At 52.9% G+C, this 16,498-nt stretch overlaps 2 protein-coding genes across 21 annotated transcripts in view; both read right to left on the bottom strand.

Annotated features, from left to right (window-relative positions):
• Positions 1-5,625: 5,625 nt before the first annotated feature.
• On the bottom strand, positions 5,626-11,699 carry STAC3 (SH3 and cysteine rich domain 3). Its single transcript, XM_005901697.3, has 12 exons — positions 11,495-11,699; positions 10,715-10,775; positions 10,187-10,454; positions 9,853-9,950; positions 9,566-9,638; positions 8,605-8,702; positions 7,204-7,270; positions 6,979-7,028; positions 6,629-6,714; positions 6,393-6,444; positions 6,166-6,303; positions 5,626-6,003 (listed from the first exon to the last, which is right to left on the bottom strand). The coding sequence occupies exons 2-12, from the start codon at positions 10,772-10,774 to the stop codon at positions 5,905-5,907; spliced, it is 1,089 nt and encodes a 362-aa protein (XP_005901759.1). The 5' UTR covers position 10,775; positions 11,495-11,699; the 3' UTR covers positions 5,626-5,904.
• A 1,718-nt stretch (positions 11,700-13,417) lies between these two features.
• Positions 13,418-16,498, bottom strand: part of R3HDM2 (R3H domain containing 2) — a 163,188-nt gene continuing 160,107 nt past the window's right edge. For 19 of the 20 annotated variants that reach the window (XM_070370448.1, XM_070370464.1, XM_070370456.1 and 16 more), the window contains 3 exons: positions 16,330-16,427; positions 15,898-15,982; positions 13,418-14,726 (listed from right to left, as the gene is read on the bottom strand). In XM_070370448.1, coding sequence (XP_070226549.1) covers positions 14,386-14,726; positions 15,898-15,982; positions 16,330-16,427 — 524 coding nt within the window. In that variant the 3' untranslated portion in view covers positions 13,418-14,385. Of the gene's footprint in view, positions 14,727-15,897; positions 16,050-16,329; positions 16,428-16,498 lie in introns of all 20 variants that reach the window. The other variant, XM_070370468.1, reaches the window with a different exon arrangement.

Raw genomic sequence — 16,498 nt, forward strand, 5'->3', positions numbered from 1 at the left:
TACCTACCTCGGGTATCCATCCAAGGAGACAACTTCTGCCTCTGACTGTGATGGAGAGAAAGAGAATGGAGTGAAGGAAATCGTGGAAGAAAGATAGAAAAGATGTTGAAAGAGAAAAGAGAACACATAGAGACAGAAGCTAGAGTGATTGCATCCCACTGGATGATCAACTCGGGTGCATGCTGTACTATCAGGTGGGATGCTATACTATCTCTGCCCCTGTCTTTGGGGAACTGGGGTCCTAGGGAGCCCTGCAAGAGCTGAGCCTTAACCACTTCTCCCCATTCCACGCTAACCTAACCCCTCCTTCCCCTACTGCTGTCCTGGCAGCTGATTCCTATAGAGAGCTCCCACTTCTCCCCTCCAAAGCTTCGTGGTGCCCAGGCAGGGGCGAGCCGTGCACCCGCTGCTGTGCCTCTTAGAGTACCGCGAGGTAGGGGTCCCTTCCTGAGGGCCTCCTGCTTTCCCCTCCCGCGCCTGATACCTCCCCCACCTCCTGCGCTGACAAGCGCGGCTGTAATTAGGCTGCGGGGTCCCGAGCTCTCCGCCTCCCTCCGGCGGATAATGAGATAAAGTGTCAGAGACAGGGCGAGAACAAAGAGACAGAGACTCTGTGCTTACGTGTGTGGGGGGCGGGGGCGGGGGACTGACGGGATGTCGGAGCCTGGAGCAGCTCAGAGCCTGGCCCTGAGTACCTGCTCTTCCAGGGCCGGGTCAGGGGCTGAGGTGTCCTTTCACCTGTGCCCCGTAGCCCTCCAGTCTCTGGGGCTAAAAATCAATTCTGGAGCTCGAGCTCGAGGGGCCGCACAGCTGGGCTGCACATGTGACTCCTGTGGCACAGCTGGAGTGATAGGGACTTCTGGCTCCGGTGCCGCGCCCCTTTGCTTCTTGGGCCCTCACCTTTCTTGCGGAGCCCTTTCTCTGAGTCCCAGTGATCCGCGCCTCGCGCTTTCCAGGCTCTCCTCCCGGCTTTTTTCCTGGCAGCCCCGGTGATCCTCCTGCCTTGGGCCTCCGCCCTTGCTTTTCGAGTTTCTTACTACGTTATTGCTTCTGCCTCTCCGGGGCTCCTTGACCCTTCATCTGCTTCTGGTACTTGTCTCTGACCCCTTGTCTGTGACCCTATTTCTAAGGCTCCTTCCGTCTTTGGATCTTGGTCCCTGGGGCCGAACTGAGACTCAGAACTCCTTGAATTCCAGATCTCATTTCTTCCCACCAGAAGGACTCAGGCTACGCTGACCGAGCAGACAGAAGTCATTAGCCGCGGATTAGGCGTGGCCAGGGGCAGGCGGGGGTCCAGCTGGGATCTGTCTCAAAGCTAACCCGCACAGGACACTAATCCGCGCTCTGGTGGAGCTGAACTTCAAAAGCAGCTGGACTCGCGGGAGCGAGCAGGCCGCGGGGCCATGGGCGCGGGCGCCCCCTGGAGGCCGAGCTGCTCTCAAATTCTTAGGGGCGATGCCTCGGGCGCCCCCTATCGGGCCACAGCGGCCCTGAGCCTCGCGGCTTCCGAGCTGAGAAGTTACTGCCAGGAGTGTGGGTCCCGCCGGCCGGCCGCTCTCGCCACTCCCGCCGCCAGGGCAGTGAGTCCAGCAACTTCCACTCATCCATTGTGAGGAGGGGCCGAGGTGGGGGAAGGAGAGGGAACTCAGAAGCTCCCACTTCGCCAGCTGCGGACATCCCAGGTTCAGGCTGGCTCCTTTTGCGGGGCTGGGCGGCCCCAGGTGCCCAGGGCTCCGTCTCAGCGCCGAGACTCTTCTCTTCTTCAGGCCTTATCACTGTCTCTTTCTGCCTTCCCATTCTGTCTCTCCCTCCGCAGCTCCCTACCTGCCTTTGTCCCCCTGCATCTGTTTCTCTGCGTCTCCCTGCGTTTGTTTCTCCTTTCCTCTACATCTGCCTCGCCGTGTCTCTCTTTATAAATGCCTCCCTCTCTGTCACTGTCTTTCTCCCCCCTCCCATTCCCTGGTTCTATTCCTATTCTCTGGCTTGCTGCTCCTGGGGGTCTGCAGCAGTCCAACGGGGGACAGCCCGCGGGCACCTTGGGGCTCTGCCCAGGGTCCCCTTCCTGGTCACCTCCACACGCCCGTCACCTTGGCGCAGATTCCGCTTTCCCTCTGCACCAGTGGGGCGTGGAGGGGGCGCTAGGGAGGGAAGACACAGTGCCCAGCATCTGCTTGGGAGCCCCGGGGCCCCTAACCCCCCTCTGCCGCTATTAAGGGCGCCGGGTCCCGAGGCTCTGAGATGATCATGGTTGCATCAGCCAGACAGCCGAGGAGCCCGGAGCCTCGTAGCGAGCGAACCATCTAGACAAAGACTCCCGCGCCATCTGTTTATGCAAAGCGCTTTCCGCTGGGGACCCCGGCGTCCCGGTGCCTGGCCCGGCTCTGGGCACAGGGTCATGAGCTCGCAGGAGCTGCGGCTGCAGCCCCGCCGCGCTGCGGCTCCCAACTCCCCAACACCCAGAGGGGACGCGGGGCGAGCGGAAAGGAGGGGGGCGGGGGGTGTTGATGTGATTGGAGCGGACGCGGCTGTTTCTTCAATAATGGATGGAGATGATGCGGACGGCGGAGCCAAGCCCGCCCGGAGAGGAGAGAGGAATAGAAATAGGGAGAGGTAGGGGCGGGGGCGAGGGACTCACCCTGGCGAACGCACACGCGCGCGCGCTCACACACACACACACACACACACACACACGAGCGTGCGTGCGTCACACTGTCATTCGAATACACGCCGCCGCGCGGCTCACACCCAGGCACACGCCCACGCGCTGTCACCGAGACACACACCTGCAGGCAGAGACGCTGGAGCAACACACTCACCAGAGGCTTTTTCTGGTTCTCACACTACATGGTCCTGCAGGCAGAGGCGCACGGAAATGCCCACACGTGGGGCACACGCAGGCGTGAAGAATGCACAGACACGTAGACACATCAAAGCACATATGCCCATCTGACACCCTAGGACTAAGACAGCCAAAAACCTCAGAGGGTGGGGTGGTGGAGCAGAATAGGGACAAGACACACAGTGGCACAGACACACACCAGGGCACAAGTTTCAGGGGTACACACATCAACACACACACACACAACACCTGGGACTCTGATAGACACACCTCACACCTTCAGGGCAGACACATACATTGCACAGCAGGGGCACAGAGGCACCCCTCACACACTCAGAGTTCCACACCCACCCATGCTGAAGCTGCTGCCTCTGAGAGGTCACTGGGATCCCCAAAGAAGGCCTTGTTAGTCTAGCCATGTAATGAGGTTCTGATGACAGGAGATGCCTGGGGCCATGGACACTGAGCCGCTACTTAACTGCCTACAAACTTCCTTTCTTGGCCCCCAGAGCCAGTGGTGTAGGCCTTAGGCCTCTCTGGCTACAGCCAGCCCTGCTGGCTTCAACCCCCAAAGCTGGGGGAGAGGTAGGAGAGCCATAGAGGGGTATCAAGGCTACAGAGGGAGACTGCCAGGATCCCCAACACAGCCAGGAGGCAGGCTCACACCTGGTGCTGCCCAATCTTCTCACTTCAAGGAGCACTTTTCTTGCTCAGAGCCAGGGGGCCCTGGGGAGGGGTAGGATGTGGGTTATCTTGGACCCTCCTAACCCGAACCCTCCTTCCGTCTGTTTTCAATTCAGTCAGCTCCTTGGCCCAGACTTATGACCTTTGCAGCCTGAGGCAGCATCATCCATCACCCAGGCGGCTGCTAGTGGGATAAGGGGCTCTGGGGGCTCACACAGGGTCGCTGTCCCTCCTGCCTCCATCTCTTGAGACCTGCTCTCTGCCGTGGGCCAGGGCTCAATGGGCGGGGTAAGTACTGCGGGGAGGGTGTGACCAAGGTGCTCAATTGCTATAAATGGGCCTTGTGTCCCCACCCCTGATAGCCCAGCACCCTGTCCTTCGAGCTCGGCACAGTCAGCCCTCCCGCTCCTCCCGCCCTCCCTCTCGGGCCCTTTGCTTAATTTCCTATTAACTGCTGATAAATCCAATTAAACCGCCGCTCTAATTAGGGACAGCTGCCGGCTCTGGGAGGAGGGGGAGGAGGGTGCCCCCCCCCCCCCGAGTGTAGGGGGAGAGAACAGCAGCTCTCTCTGCTTCTCGGTACCCCCACACCAGCACTGCCGCCCAATGAGCCAGTAAATTTGTTTTGCTTCAGCATTGGGGGGGGGGTGCTCTCGATGATCTTGGGGAGCTCTGGTTTTGAGTCCCTTAGACCTCTTGATGAAGAGTTGCGACCCAAGCCCTAGCCGTCCCTGCTCCCTCCGCCCTTTGGTGGTAGGTGGATCCTAAGGAGGAATGGGGGCAAAAGGTGTGCGGCGGTAGATGGGGGCTTGTGATCTGCTCCCGTTCCAACCCAAGTGCGGTTCAAAGGGGCTGCCTGACTCTTCATTATAACCCCGCCGCCGCCCCGAGGCATCCCGGACAATCAAGGGCAAAGGGAAAAGGAAGCCAAACTAGGTTCTGAGACGCGTCTTCTCGTGTGCTTCCCTACCCCCAACGCACCTCAGCCTTCTGGATGGAAGAGGGGCGCTCCCGTCCTGGGCCCTCCTCTTCCCCAGCCCAGCTGAGCCTCTGCCCTCCCCCCTGCCAGCGGCAGATGGTGCCCGGGCTCCCGCTGCCAACCTTGCTAGGCGGTGCCAACCTCAGGCCTGGCAGACAACAAGCAGACGAGAAGAGGATCTCTTGGCTGGCCAGGGTGACCCTCCCCCACTCGCCATCAAGCTCAAGACCCTCAGCCGGCCTCATTCCAGCGGACCACCCCAGGTTGCCTCTCTCTGTTCCGCTCCCAGGTCCCTAAACTCCTCATCTCCCTCAGCTCCCTTTCCCACACCTTCCGGCTCCCGGCCACCTGCCACCGTGACCGGGGCCGATATATTTGCATATTTACATATGCAAATAATAGCATTTGCATACGGTACACCACAGGGGCGGCTCCGCGTGAGCCGGTTAGCTGTCTGCCCCGCGCCCTGTCTCTCTACCTGTCGCTAAGGGCTGGGGCGGGGGCCGCGCGGGAGGGGTTAGGCCCCCCGGTCTCGCTAGCTCAGTTCCCGGAGGATTTGAGTAAGTGTTGCCATGGAGACGGCACGCACCCCACCCCCTCCCAGGCCGAGGGTCTCGAGCTTGGTGTCTCCAGTTCTCTCCTCTCCCCCCGACCCCCGCCCATCCCATCCCTCGCACTTCAACCGAGATCTTGCATCGCCCCCTGGCGGCCTAGCTCGGAACTGAGCCAGGTTCGAAAATGGCAAGGGGCTGCCCACGGCGAAATCGCTCAGAGCTCTAGGGAGCTACCCTGCTACTGGATCCTGCTCCCAGCGGCAGGGGCGCGGGGACCGTGACCTCAGTCCGACTCTCTTTCTTCATTGACGACAGAGGCCTTGCCGAGCGGACGCGTCTATCTCCCCACCTCGCGCCAGCCTCAGCCCAGGTGGGTCTCGGGTTACTCGATGGTAGTGAGGGGAGACTGCTGGGGAAGATTCTCCACCCCTTCGGAGGGCTTCTCCTCCCTCCCCCTTCGGCCCCCAGTTAAACATCAAACTTTTCTTAACTTTTGTCAAAACTTTAATAAATTCTCAATATTCGATGGTTCGTCTCAAACCCCCACCCCTCCCGTCTCCCTAGTAGAGAGGCATTCTTTCTACCCCCACGCCCCCGCCAGATTTGGGAAAAAGGCTGGGCCTGAGGGTTGCGAATGAGGCTGCTCCAGGCACCAAGAATCCGACGCCCTCGGCGGGGGAGGGGGACGGGAACCAGTCCCTTCCTGGAAGCCCCGTCACGTTTCGGTGGCCTTCCCAGCCCTCCCCAACCCAGCCATGTAGTTGCTTTCGCCCCTTTTCTCCCCAACCTCCACTGGGCCTGCCCAGAATGGGGTTTGGGTTATCTCCCACTGGCAGGCGTCAGCACGCCTAAATCTCCTCCAGAAAGTCGGTGGGGAACAGCCCCACCTTGCGGCCGGTGTAGACCTTGACGTAGCCGCCGGTTTCATCGCCTTTTTGCACCACAATCTAAAGAATTAAAGGACGAGGGAGAGAAAATGGAAGAGCTGAGCAAGGGAGCCCAAAGCCATGGAGGCCCAATCTGGTCCCATGAATGAGTTACGATCTGAAAGGAGTGTAGTTGGCAGAAGAGCCTCTGGGCCTGGCTTTGAGTTGGGGCACCAGAGCTACCTGGTCCTTCTTGAGAGTGATCTGCCCTATCTCGCGGTTCCCCACGAAGGATCTGGTTACGCGGTGCACACGCTCTCCAGCCCGGACCCGAATAATGAAGTTTGGAGGGAAAAATCCGACCTTCTCCCCTATTTTCCCCTAGAGGAGGTGGTAGGAAGAATTAATCTCACAGTCTCAGGCTCTAAACTCAACCCACGTCCCACCTGAGCCTTAGCCATCTCTCTTACCCGCCACCACTCCTCATTGGAGTCATCAATGACTGTGATCTTCTCTCCAGGCCTGGGACAGGAAGGAAGGGGCCTCTGAGATTCAGGGACCTTACACTTTCGGTCCCTTGGCTGTGCCCAGCTCCAGCCCCAAATAGGCTCCATGCCCTGAGTCCCCCCTTTTCCTTTCCCATAGGGAACTGGGTTCTCCCTCTCCATTCCCAGTACACCCCCACCCCAATTCTAAGGTCTCTCACGGGAAATCCAGATCGTCCTTCTCCAGGGCTTTGAATCGATAGAGAGCCACAAAGTAATGAGACTGCTGGAAGCCAGGCTGCTTGTGCTGAGGGTGAAAGGGGGTGAAGAGTCTCAGGGCTCCTCTGTCCCACACTGAGGGGCAGGAGGCCAAGGCAGGGACATTTTCCAGACACGCTACATTCCACCTCTCTTCTGTGTCCCTGAACTGAGAGGAATGTGTTGGTCATGTGTATGGGTGAGGTGGTGAAAAGGGCAGGTTAAGGATTGGAACCCACAGAATATGTGTGAGTGCTGTCAGACCTGGGTTGGGGAGAGGACCGGGGTCCCCTTAGGGAGAAAAGATTCTCACTTTGTCATCAGGTGTCTTCTTTTCAGCTTTCTTATCCCCTTCAGGGTTTCCTAGAATGGGAAACACTGACAAATTGTCTCTGGCTTTTGGACGGTAGCCCTCAGTCCCTTACCTTTCTGTTCCAGGGCCTCTTATCTCTTATCTCCCTTTGGCTCTCCATCCCTGGGGCCATGACTGAGCCCCAGCCCTCCTCCATCTCAATGGACAGAGGTGGGTGTTACTCACCATCCTGGGGTTTGCCTTCCTCTGGTCTGGCAGACTCTGGCTCCTCTTCCATCATGGCCGCTAGAGACTGGAGAGGGTACCAGCATTAGGAAGATGCTGTCTTGAAAACCCACATTGCCCTGGCTGTCAAGTCAGTCCAGAGAACTACAGAATAGGATCTCAGGTTTGGAAGGAGCCTTGGAGGAAGTATCTAGCCAACCACCTGCCTACTGCACGGACTTGCTCTGAAACATCCTGCTAGGTTACCACCTAAATCGTGTTTGAATGTAGGTGACAGGAAGTTCACTACCTTGCAAAAATCCTTGTCTTTTATGTAATGTCTGCTTTTCAAAATATTACAGTGTGTAAGAGAAAAACAGGCAGCACAATTTTTGTAATTCCTTTAAGACGATAGAACCTGAGTGGGCTAGCCTCTCTGGAAGCAGTCAGATCACACTGATAGTACCTTAGAAGTCATGGCTCACTCCACAGAAATCCCTAATTTGCACCTAACCTCCATATCAACTACTTTGAGGCCAGATCTCTAGTTGTGTTTTTGTGCAGTTGATTTTTTTTTTGATCCAAGAACAGTTAGGTATTTTTTCCTTACAAAAATTTTGGATTATTAGTTCTTGGTCTTTCTGCTAGTCTGTAAGGTTTTTGAATATATTATTCAGTGTATAAGTTTTCCCTCATAGGTTTCCTACAAACTTCATGGGACATATCATTTATATCTTCATTTGTAGCAGTGAGAAAAATGTCCATAGGTGAGAACCAAGGACTAAAGCAGGTCAAAAAGCATCAGAAACCTCCCTACAGTTGGAAACTCCCTAAAGGACCAGGATCCTTTGGATGCTGTCATTCAACTAATTTTACGAATCCATCTAACTGTGATCATTATCCACATTAGTCCATCCTTGTCCAGAAAGATATAAGGATATGCTAACAAATCCCTTGCTGAGCTGAATACAAGTCTATTGTATTACCAATCTAGGAAATGAAGGTGCTCTTGGCCACAAGCTTTGTGTCTCAGTTTCCTCATCTTTAGGATAGATGAGTCAGAACAGATTGTCTTCATGGGCCCTTATGGGGTTCTAGAATGGCATGACAAGTTCTCCCTCCCAAATCCAAAAGCATAGATCGCTTCTGTTGCCTGGCAATGCCAGAGGCCTAGGTCCTAGCCTTTAGTTGAATTATGGTGGTTAATCTGACAAGTTCAGAAGGGAGTTCCTAGAGTAAACACATGCTATAAGGAGATGCTAAACTGAGGCCCTTTAAAACTGCACACAGAAATTTGTCTGTCGGGTTGTGTGCAGTTTTAGGGGAAAAGGATCCCTACTTTTGTCAGCTTTCCAGAGAGGAGACAGGACCTGCTCATTGGGGTCTCTGGAACGGATCTCAGTAGGAAGATTGGGTGCTCACATTTTTCTTATCTGCCTGTCCCTTCTTCCTTTCTTTGTTTGCCATGATCACCCCAGTGCGAAGAGTTTCAAACACAGGGTCATTGCGATTGGCAGAAGCTAGTTGGAATGGAAGAAGAAAAGAGATATTAATGGGGAGGCAGGAAAAGGCTTGGAGGAAAAAGAGACCACCTAAGTAAGGGAGAGATGGGATTGAGTAATAGATACCCGAGTGTGTGTGTTTAGAATTAGAAAAGTGTCAGCTGGGTATACCTAGATCATCAATTTATAAAGAACTCTAAAGACATCACTGGAAATATGATGGAGAAAAATATTTATCCGCGCTCCTTCCAGGCCGAGCATTATATGTTGTTAGAAAGACAACTCTACTAATAAGTTGCTTGGGAGCTGGGGAATGCTCAGAACCACTCTTTTCAAGGAGAGTGGGTCCTTTGTGTTACTGTTGGCTTTTATTCCTCTGAGTGGCATGTGCAAGCTGGGGTACTACCAGCAGTGGGTTCTTCTTTTTTTCCATTCATGCTCCTCACAGAGAGTTCAGTCTCTTCTCCAGATAAAGGTTGAGCAAATTATCAATGAATACATTTTTAAGGGGTGCCAAATTATGAATCTTCCCAGGATGCCCACAGCTCTTGATCTGGCCCTGAGCCTGGCGTTATTTTGTAATAAGGAGATGAGGAGAGTGTAGTTCATGGTTACAAATGGCTTTGCATAGAAAGAGCACAGAGTTTGAATTCAGGCAGATGAAAGTTTCAGTCTCTTCCTTACCATATAGAGCTAAATCTTATCTCCCCCAGCCATAAAACACGGGGATACTGACTTTGTATCCAAGATGGCTAAAACACTAGATTGAGTGAAAACGATGGGAAATAGAATGTTTCAGAATTTGGCTTCCAAATCTGGAGATGGTGATGAAAGCACCTCTAGGCTTTCCCACTCCCTCAGGTTCCATACGGGGCACTTACAGAGATCTTTGACACAAGCGTACTGCTGGTTGCTGTAGAGTGGAGAGCTATAGGCCCGATGGAAACCAGGGGGCTGTAGGATTGGACAGGAGACAACATTAACGATACGAGGCAGGGCCCAGAACCCCATCTCTCCCACAAATACTTGCCCCTTCTTGGAGTGAGAGATGGGCTGAGGAAGAAAAAGCAGGGAAATAGGTGGGATGACTTGAGGAGGGGCTGGCAGAGGAGGAAGCTGGCCATATGTCCCCTCCCTTCTACTTTCTTGCTCCCCAGAGCCTACTCACGATCTTGCCGAAGCATCTCTGCATCTCCACATAGGACTGGCAGTGTTCGTGGATGTTGGTTTTGCAGTTCTTACAGCGAAGCCCAAATTTGTTGTTGACTTGGGAGATGGAGAGAATGCTGGGTGAGGCTACTGGTTTCCCTCCCGCTTTGAAGGGCTGCTGCTACTCTAGCTCCCAGGTCCCCTTTCTGTCTGGGAGCCAGCACTGTCTCTAAGTATTTTCTTAGAGCCAGATCTTGCCACAGCCTGTCTGATAAGACAAATACTTCTCTCCTAAACCCTTTCCCCGACCCCTGCCTTCAACAGCACACTCTCCACTTCCCTTTGTGACTCACGCACAATCATCCGGGCACAGACATCACAGAACTTGGGCTTCTTGAAGAAATGATCTTTGAATTTGTGAGGTTTATCATTAACAAGCTTAGGAGGCTCTGGGGGTGGCTCCTCCTCTTCCTCCTCTTCTTCCTCCTCTTCCTCATAGATGTAGTAGATGGGCCCACCTCCAGCTCCCACTGCCTCCCCATTAGCCTGGGGCTCTGGGGGAAGCTCCATCTCCTTTGTCCCTGTAGACTCCTTCCTGAATAACTGTTTCAGCCGCTGTAGCTGAGGGAGGGAGATCCAGTGTTGAAAGAACTGTCTTGCTTTCTAGAGTAGGTAAGGCTGAGGCTATCTATACATTTTTCTACCTGGGACAAGGGCCACACTCCGGGATTAGGGGGTGTGGGGGCTGCGGGTGCTGTTGAGCATTTTAACAGTAAGTAAGATTTTAACATATACAAGTGAGATCAATTCAAGCATTTTTCTTCAAAAGCTGCAGGGGCTCCCCAGCTCCCCAACCCCGGTGGTCAGAGGCCCAGACTCACCCCACCCTTCCGAGTCTCTGATGGAAAAGAGGAGGACTCCAGCACCTCCTTTTCTGTCATCCTGCAAGAAGTTGGACCCACTGTGAAATCTCATCCCCAGCTGCCATTCTTCCCTCCCTTATTCCTGTCCCTTGTAGTAGGGTGGTCCTTGAAGGGGAGGCTTTGCGAGAAATTTGGTTAAAGAGAGATCCTTTCACAAGGTTTATGAGCAGGGAGGGCCAGAGAAAAGCCCAGCAGACTAAAGAACTTCCCAACTAGCTTCTCAAACCAGTAAGCATCCTTCTGCCCTGAGGGACAACCCAAGTTTACAGCCCCAAGGCTGCATGGTTTAGGATTTTCCTACAGATACTTTGTTTCTCCTGGAAACCTGGGGCAACAGAAATGTGACACACACACCTTCCTAGATCCTCTTTCACGAGGTTTAATGTGTGTGTCCACAAGCATGTGTGGAGGGATGGGCTGAGGACAGTTGTTCTCCTCTAGCTCTCTCGTGAGCCCTGGGGGCCCAGTGCCTAGTTCCCAGCCTGCCTCAGGCTTCAGCTATTTTAAGTTTTCAGAGTAATATGAGCCTTTCCTTCCCTTACTGCTCCATTCTCCTGATCCCACCCCCACCCCACCCTCCAATCCTAGCTCTTGTCCTGGAGTAGCATAATAAATTCACTCCTAAAACCCAAACTACTCACAAACAAGGAGAGAAATGAAGAAGCTGAATAGACTATGGATTGGGGAAGCTTGGGTGAGCAATCCTGGAAACGGAAAGAGGATGAAGAGGCAACTTACGTTTGGGATTCCCTAAGTCAGTTCACAGCCTGCAGAGGAAAAGAGGGAGCCCCTGTGATCTTGATGGTGGTGCTGGGGGAGGACTGGTCGTCTTCCTTGGGGGCTAAGCCCCCCCAGTACCCTCTGTACTCACACCAGCTACCCAGACGGTGTTTGTAGACCTCCTAGCCTCTTGCCTTGGTGTCAGAGCTGAAATGACAGGGCTAGAGGAAAGTGGACAGCTGAGCGACACAGCTGACACAGAGAAATTGGACACGGGGCGGGCTGGACCCTAACTCCTCCCACCCCCCCGGGTGCTGTTGCCCAGTTTTTCATCTATGGTGTGCAGGTCAGAACTGGCTAAATTCAGGAAGGCACTGTCCATACTGCATACTCATGTGCATGAATTTTTTGGGGGGTTGCTCCATATAGCTTGTGGAATCTTAGTTCCCTGACTGGGAATCGAACCTGGGCCCAGTGAAAGCTCAGAGTCCTAACCACTGGACTGCCAAGGAATTCCCTCATGAGAATGACTTTAAATAACTAAAGGTAAAGATGAATTATAAACAGCCTTCTTCATCCCCTTATCCCAAGGTCCAAACACCTCCCCAGTTCTACTCTCTCTGGAATCTAGCTTTCAGCCTCTCAGCCACTGTCGTCTTGTGGCCACGTGTTTTTGTACCCTCAAGCACTGATCTAGCTTCCAATCTTTAGGAAGGAAAGGGCTTGGAAACTGGTGAAGAAAGGGAAACTTGAATTTTCAGAACTCCTCAAAATCAGCTGATTGCTTTTCTATCCAGGGGAAGCTGGAAGAGTGCCCTGCTGCTATTCTGTGAGGGAGTAAAGAACCTGTGGTACTGCTCTGTTCCCTGCAGTAGCCCCAGAGGTATCTGTCCCCTATCCCCCTAAAATCTTATCTTTGGGGTGAATGGAATTCTAAAAGCTATTTTAAAAAGCCAGGCTGGGACTTCCATTTGAGAGGTTCTGGGGGAGTGAGGGTCTAATGATCACAGAGATTGTTCTGTTAATCTTGGACAGAAAGCAACAGCTGTCACACAGGGAGTCTTTGTCATCTGTCATGTGCCCTTTGCCATCTGCAAACTCTTGGAGGTAGGATGGCCAAGCCTCAAGCTTCCTTCGTCATTCTGATTCCCTGATTCCATCTCCTTCCTCTGCTGCCCTGGCATATGAACCAAGGGGTCAAATATATATCTGGCAGTGTTATCTCACAGGGATGCAGCCTTTTCCTAGTCTGAGCTATGACATGGTTGAAAAAGGAGATACTCCCATCTCAGAGGAGAGTAATTTGGAGACGGTAATGTCGTGTTGCTTTATCCTGTGTATCTGCAAGAAGTAAAGGATTATGTTAGAGGTTGGGTCAGACTAACTTCAGAGGAGGCTGGCTAGAGAGACTGCTATCCAGACCCCAGGGATTTCCATGGCAATGTGCTATGTCATTTCTACCTACTGTTCTTTTTTTTTTTTTTTAAGGGGAGGGTGACATTGAGAAGGGGCTGCTGGATGGTTCTGGGTCAACAGGCTCTTTAACGGCCCTGGTCTGACTGGTTCAACACCAGGGTTAGCTTTGTGAAGACAGAGGAGAGCTCTGTCTTACGGGCACGTGACTTCTGTTCTTCACCTTTCTTCAGCTGCACAGGACAGGGACTGCTAAGCACACCTGGACAGTATGGCATCTTGGCATAGCACGTTCAACTGACACAGTTTTAAGAAACATGCAATCCTGTTCCTATCAGGTAGGACCCAGCCCTCTGGCTTTGGAGTTAAAGAAAGGCCCAAGTCCTCGAAGAGTTTTCAGAACAGATGGGCAGGTATGAGGCCAGCATCTTGACCCAGTTTTGACCTCACTCACACCCCTCTGGCTTAGCTACCAGAACCCTAAATGAATATCACAGCATTAACAGGGTGGAAGGAACCTGGAGGTCACCTAGTTAGTCCAAGTCTCTTATTTTATTGGTAAGAACTCAGAGGTCCAGTGTCTAGAGTGAGGTGCTTGATAAACCACAGTTCGTGGCAGAGTCCTGTCAGAGACCCGGCCATCTATCAGAAACACTTGTTAAGGAGGACGGGATGCAGGGAACTGTGTTAGGCAGATATGTGTGCATATGCCAGAGAAAGCCATCCAGCCCACACCAAACCCACCCAGCCCTCATCCACACCAGGGTGGCAACAGGAAACAGGGACTGATGTCCAGTGACAGATTTTTTTTTTTTTTATATTTAAAAACAAAATCAACCTCCCCCCAAAGAACCCCCCAACAAACAAAAAATCAGATTAAATAAAATTTACAGTGAATATACCCAGCAAACATCTGTATGTGCAATTAAATACTGTGTCTGTTACTGCGGCACAAACCTCAAACAAACAATATACAAGTGTTCTGGGGGTAGGGGCGGGTGGAAGGAGGCCCAAGTTTTAACTCTGTGGGGTTTGGAGAGACAAGATGGGGTGAGAGAAAGGGGAAATCAATTTTGTTTTTCTTAATTCTGTCCATATAAATATATTCATAAAGACCAAAAAAGAAAAGGGAGCTCGGGATGGTAAGGAAATAGAACCGGGGAGTGTGGGACCCTCCCAATTCTACCTGACCAAAAAATATGAATTAATTTCATGGTGAGAGAAGAGATCAAAAATGATAGAAGAGGATGGGAAAGAGGCGGAAGCGGACATGGGCCAACCAGGGAACTGGAGGGAGCCTGGGCAGGGGAGTGAGAAAGTCCAGTGCCAGTGTGAGTGAGTGTCTGTTTCCATCTTCATCCCACTGTCTTAGGCTCCAGTTTAGTGTCTGTCTGTAGACCTTATCTTACTTTCTGCCTGTCTGTGGTCTGACAGGACCTCTTGACCCCCTCCACCCTGCCCCCACCCCTGCCATGCTGGTCCCTTCTCTTCTCCATTTATTGGGAGCTGGCTCGCTCCAGGATCCTCAGGTCATAGTTCTTTTTGGCCACTCGAAGTTTGAAGCGACTCACAGAGTTGTTGAGGCGAAGGGAGGCATTCTGAGCAGCCAGGGGGCTGGGGAACACAGCCACAATGGTGTACAAGGCAGCGAGGTCCGAGTGGCGGCCATTCTCAGCAGTCCCACCGTTGTCCCCCCCACCCCCACCAGGCAGCCCCTGAGCATCCTTGAGCCACTGGATCTTGGCACCGGACATGGCAAGCTGAGTGAAGAGTTTGTCTGCCTCGGTACGGGTGATGCCCTCCGGGAGATCTGTCACCTCCAGTACCCGTCCCAGAACTGGAAGGGGAGGAGAGAGGATACGGTTGTGAGAGGTGCAGAGTAGGCAGGACTGGACAGTGGCCTGGCCAAGGAGGATCTAGTTGACTAAGTCTGTATACAATGCCCTCAAAAGCCCAGCCTTTCTCACTCAGTTCTTTCCTTCCTTCCCACATCAATCCAACTCCCCACCATTCAGACTCTGACCAGGGCAACTAGGAGACACAAAGAACCTTTCTCTTCTCTTAGCCAGAGATGTAGACAAGAAGAGACCAAGAATCAGAATGCCAGAGTTAAGATCTGGAAACCTATACCTCAGCTCTTGCACAAGGTGCCATCACCATGAAGGAAGGATGGCTTTTGGTGATGTTCATTCACAAAGTTAACAGCTCAATCTGAAATATGTTACATTTCCTTCCCAGAGGCTGGCCCAGGTAGATTCCTCTTCCTTATCATCTAGGGAAGTCAGTTTCCCTTCCTGTTCTTGTTTAGCAAATTGCTTCAAACAGGGGAACCTCCAAGAGAGCTTGTATGCCTAGCTTGGAAGGCCTGCAGGAGGAGAGCTACTCCCTCACATTTTAGTATCAAGCCTCTCCTAAACTGGGTCTAGGACTACCAGAGACAGACATTCTAGATCAGGGTCAGGACCACTTCCATGAGATTCGCTATTAATAGCAGGCTCAACAAACTTCATCATTATATTACTCCCAATTTTTACCCTCATCTTCCCCAAGACCTGGAATGGCTTGGTAAGGAGGACTGAGACACAACTTCTCCAGCTTCTCCTTGCTCTTGAATACAAAAAGGTCCTCTTTTGAATGCCCGCTGACCCTAAGCTGGCCTTTCTCACCAGCCTGGACTGGTAATGCAGAGCTGGAGGGTTAAGCTCTTCTTGTGGGGATTTAGCAATGGCAACCCACTCCAGTATTCTTGCCTGGAAAATCCCATGGGCAGAGAGAAGCCTGGTAGGCTGCCGTCCATGAGGTCGCAAAGAGTCGGACACGACTGAGCGACTTCACTTTCATTTTTCATTTTCATGCATTGGAGAAGGAAATGGCAACCCACTCCAGTGTTCTTGTCTGGAGAATCCCAGGGACGGGGGAGCCTGGTGGGCTGCTGTCTATGGGGTCGCACAGGGTCGGACACGACTGAAGCGACTTAGTAGCAGTAGCAGCAGCATCCTATCACTCACCAACGTCTGTTGTCCCCAAGTCAGTGGAGGCAGATTTGAGTGCTTGTCTCTTGCTCCGATTTCCATGCTTCAATCCGCTCTGTCCCTTCAACATTTGAAAGATAACTCTCATTCCAGGTAAACAATATTGACTGCCTTGCATCCCAGTCTGTCTGAGAGATTAAGGAACAGTATGCGACCCTAAGGATCCCACCCTACCAGTCAGACTGGCCAGAGAGTGGCCAGTGAGAAATAAAGAGCCCCTCCCAATTGGGACTGGGAAGGGGTGAGAAGAATGAGCACAGGAGTGGGGCAAAGGCTGCCCCCACTGCGTCCATGCTCTCTGGATTGTCTCCCTTGTCCACCCAGCTGGTTGAGGTGATGGCTCAGAAGCAGGGGCCTGGATGAGAAGGAGACTCCAGTGGCCCTGAGGCTGATGGGAGACACCCTTACCTGGTGCACCGAGTAAGCTGACTGGCCATGGAGCAGGGGAGGGCAGATGGACAGATTGTACTGTAACGGCTGGCCCAAGAGGGAATAGCGACCATCACCTAGGGAGGAAGCACAGGTGGTTTTCTGGGAGTTTGCGCTATTTGGTATGACTTCTGTACTTCATGGGGCT

The sequence above is a fragment of the Bos mutus genome, chromosome 5, assembly GCF_027580195.1.
Source record: "Bos mutus isolate GX-2022 chromosome 5, NWIPB_WYAK_1.1, whole genome shotgun sequence".
Taxonomy (NCBI): Eukaryota; Metazoa; Chordata; class Mammalia; order Artiodactyla; family Bovidae; genus Bos; species Bos mutus.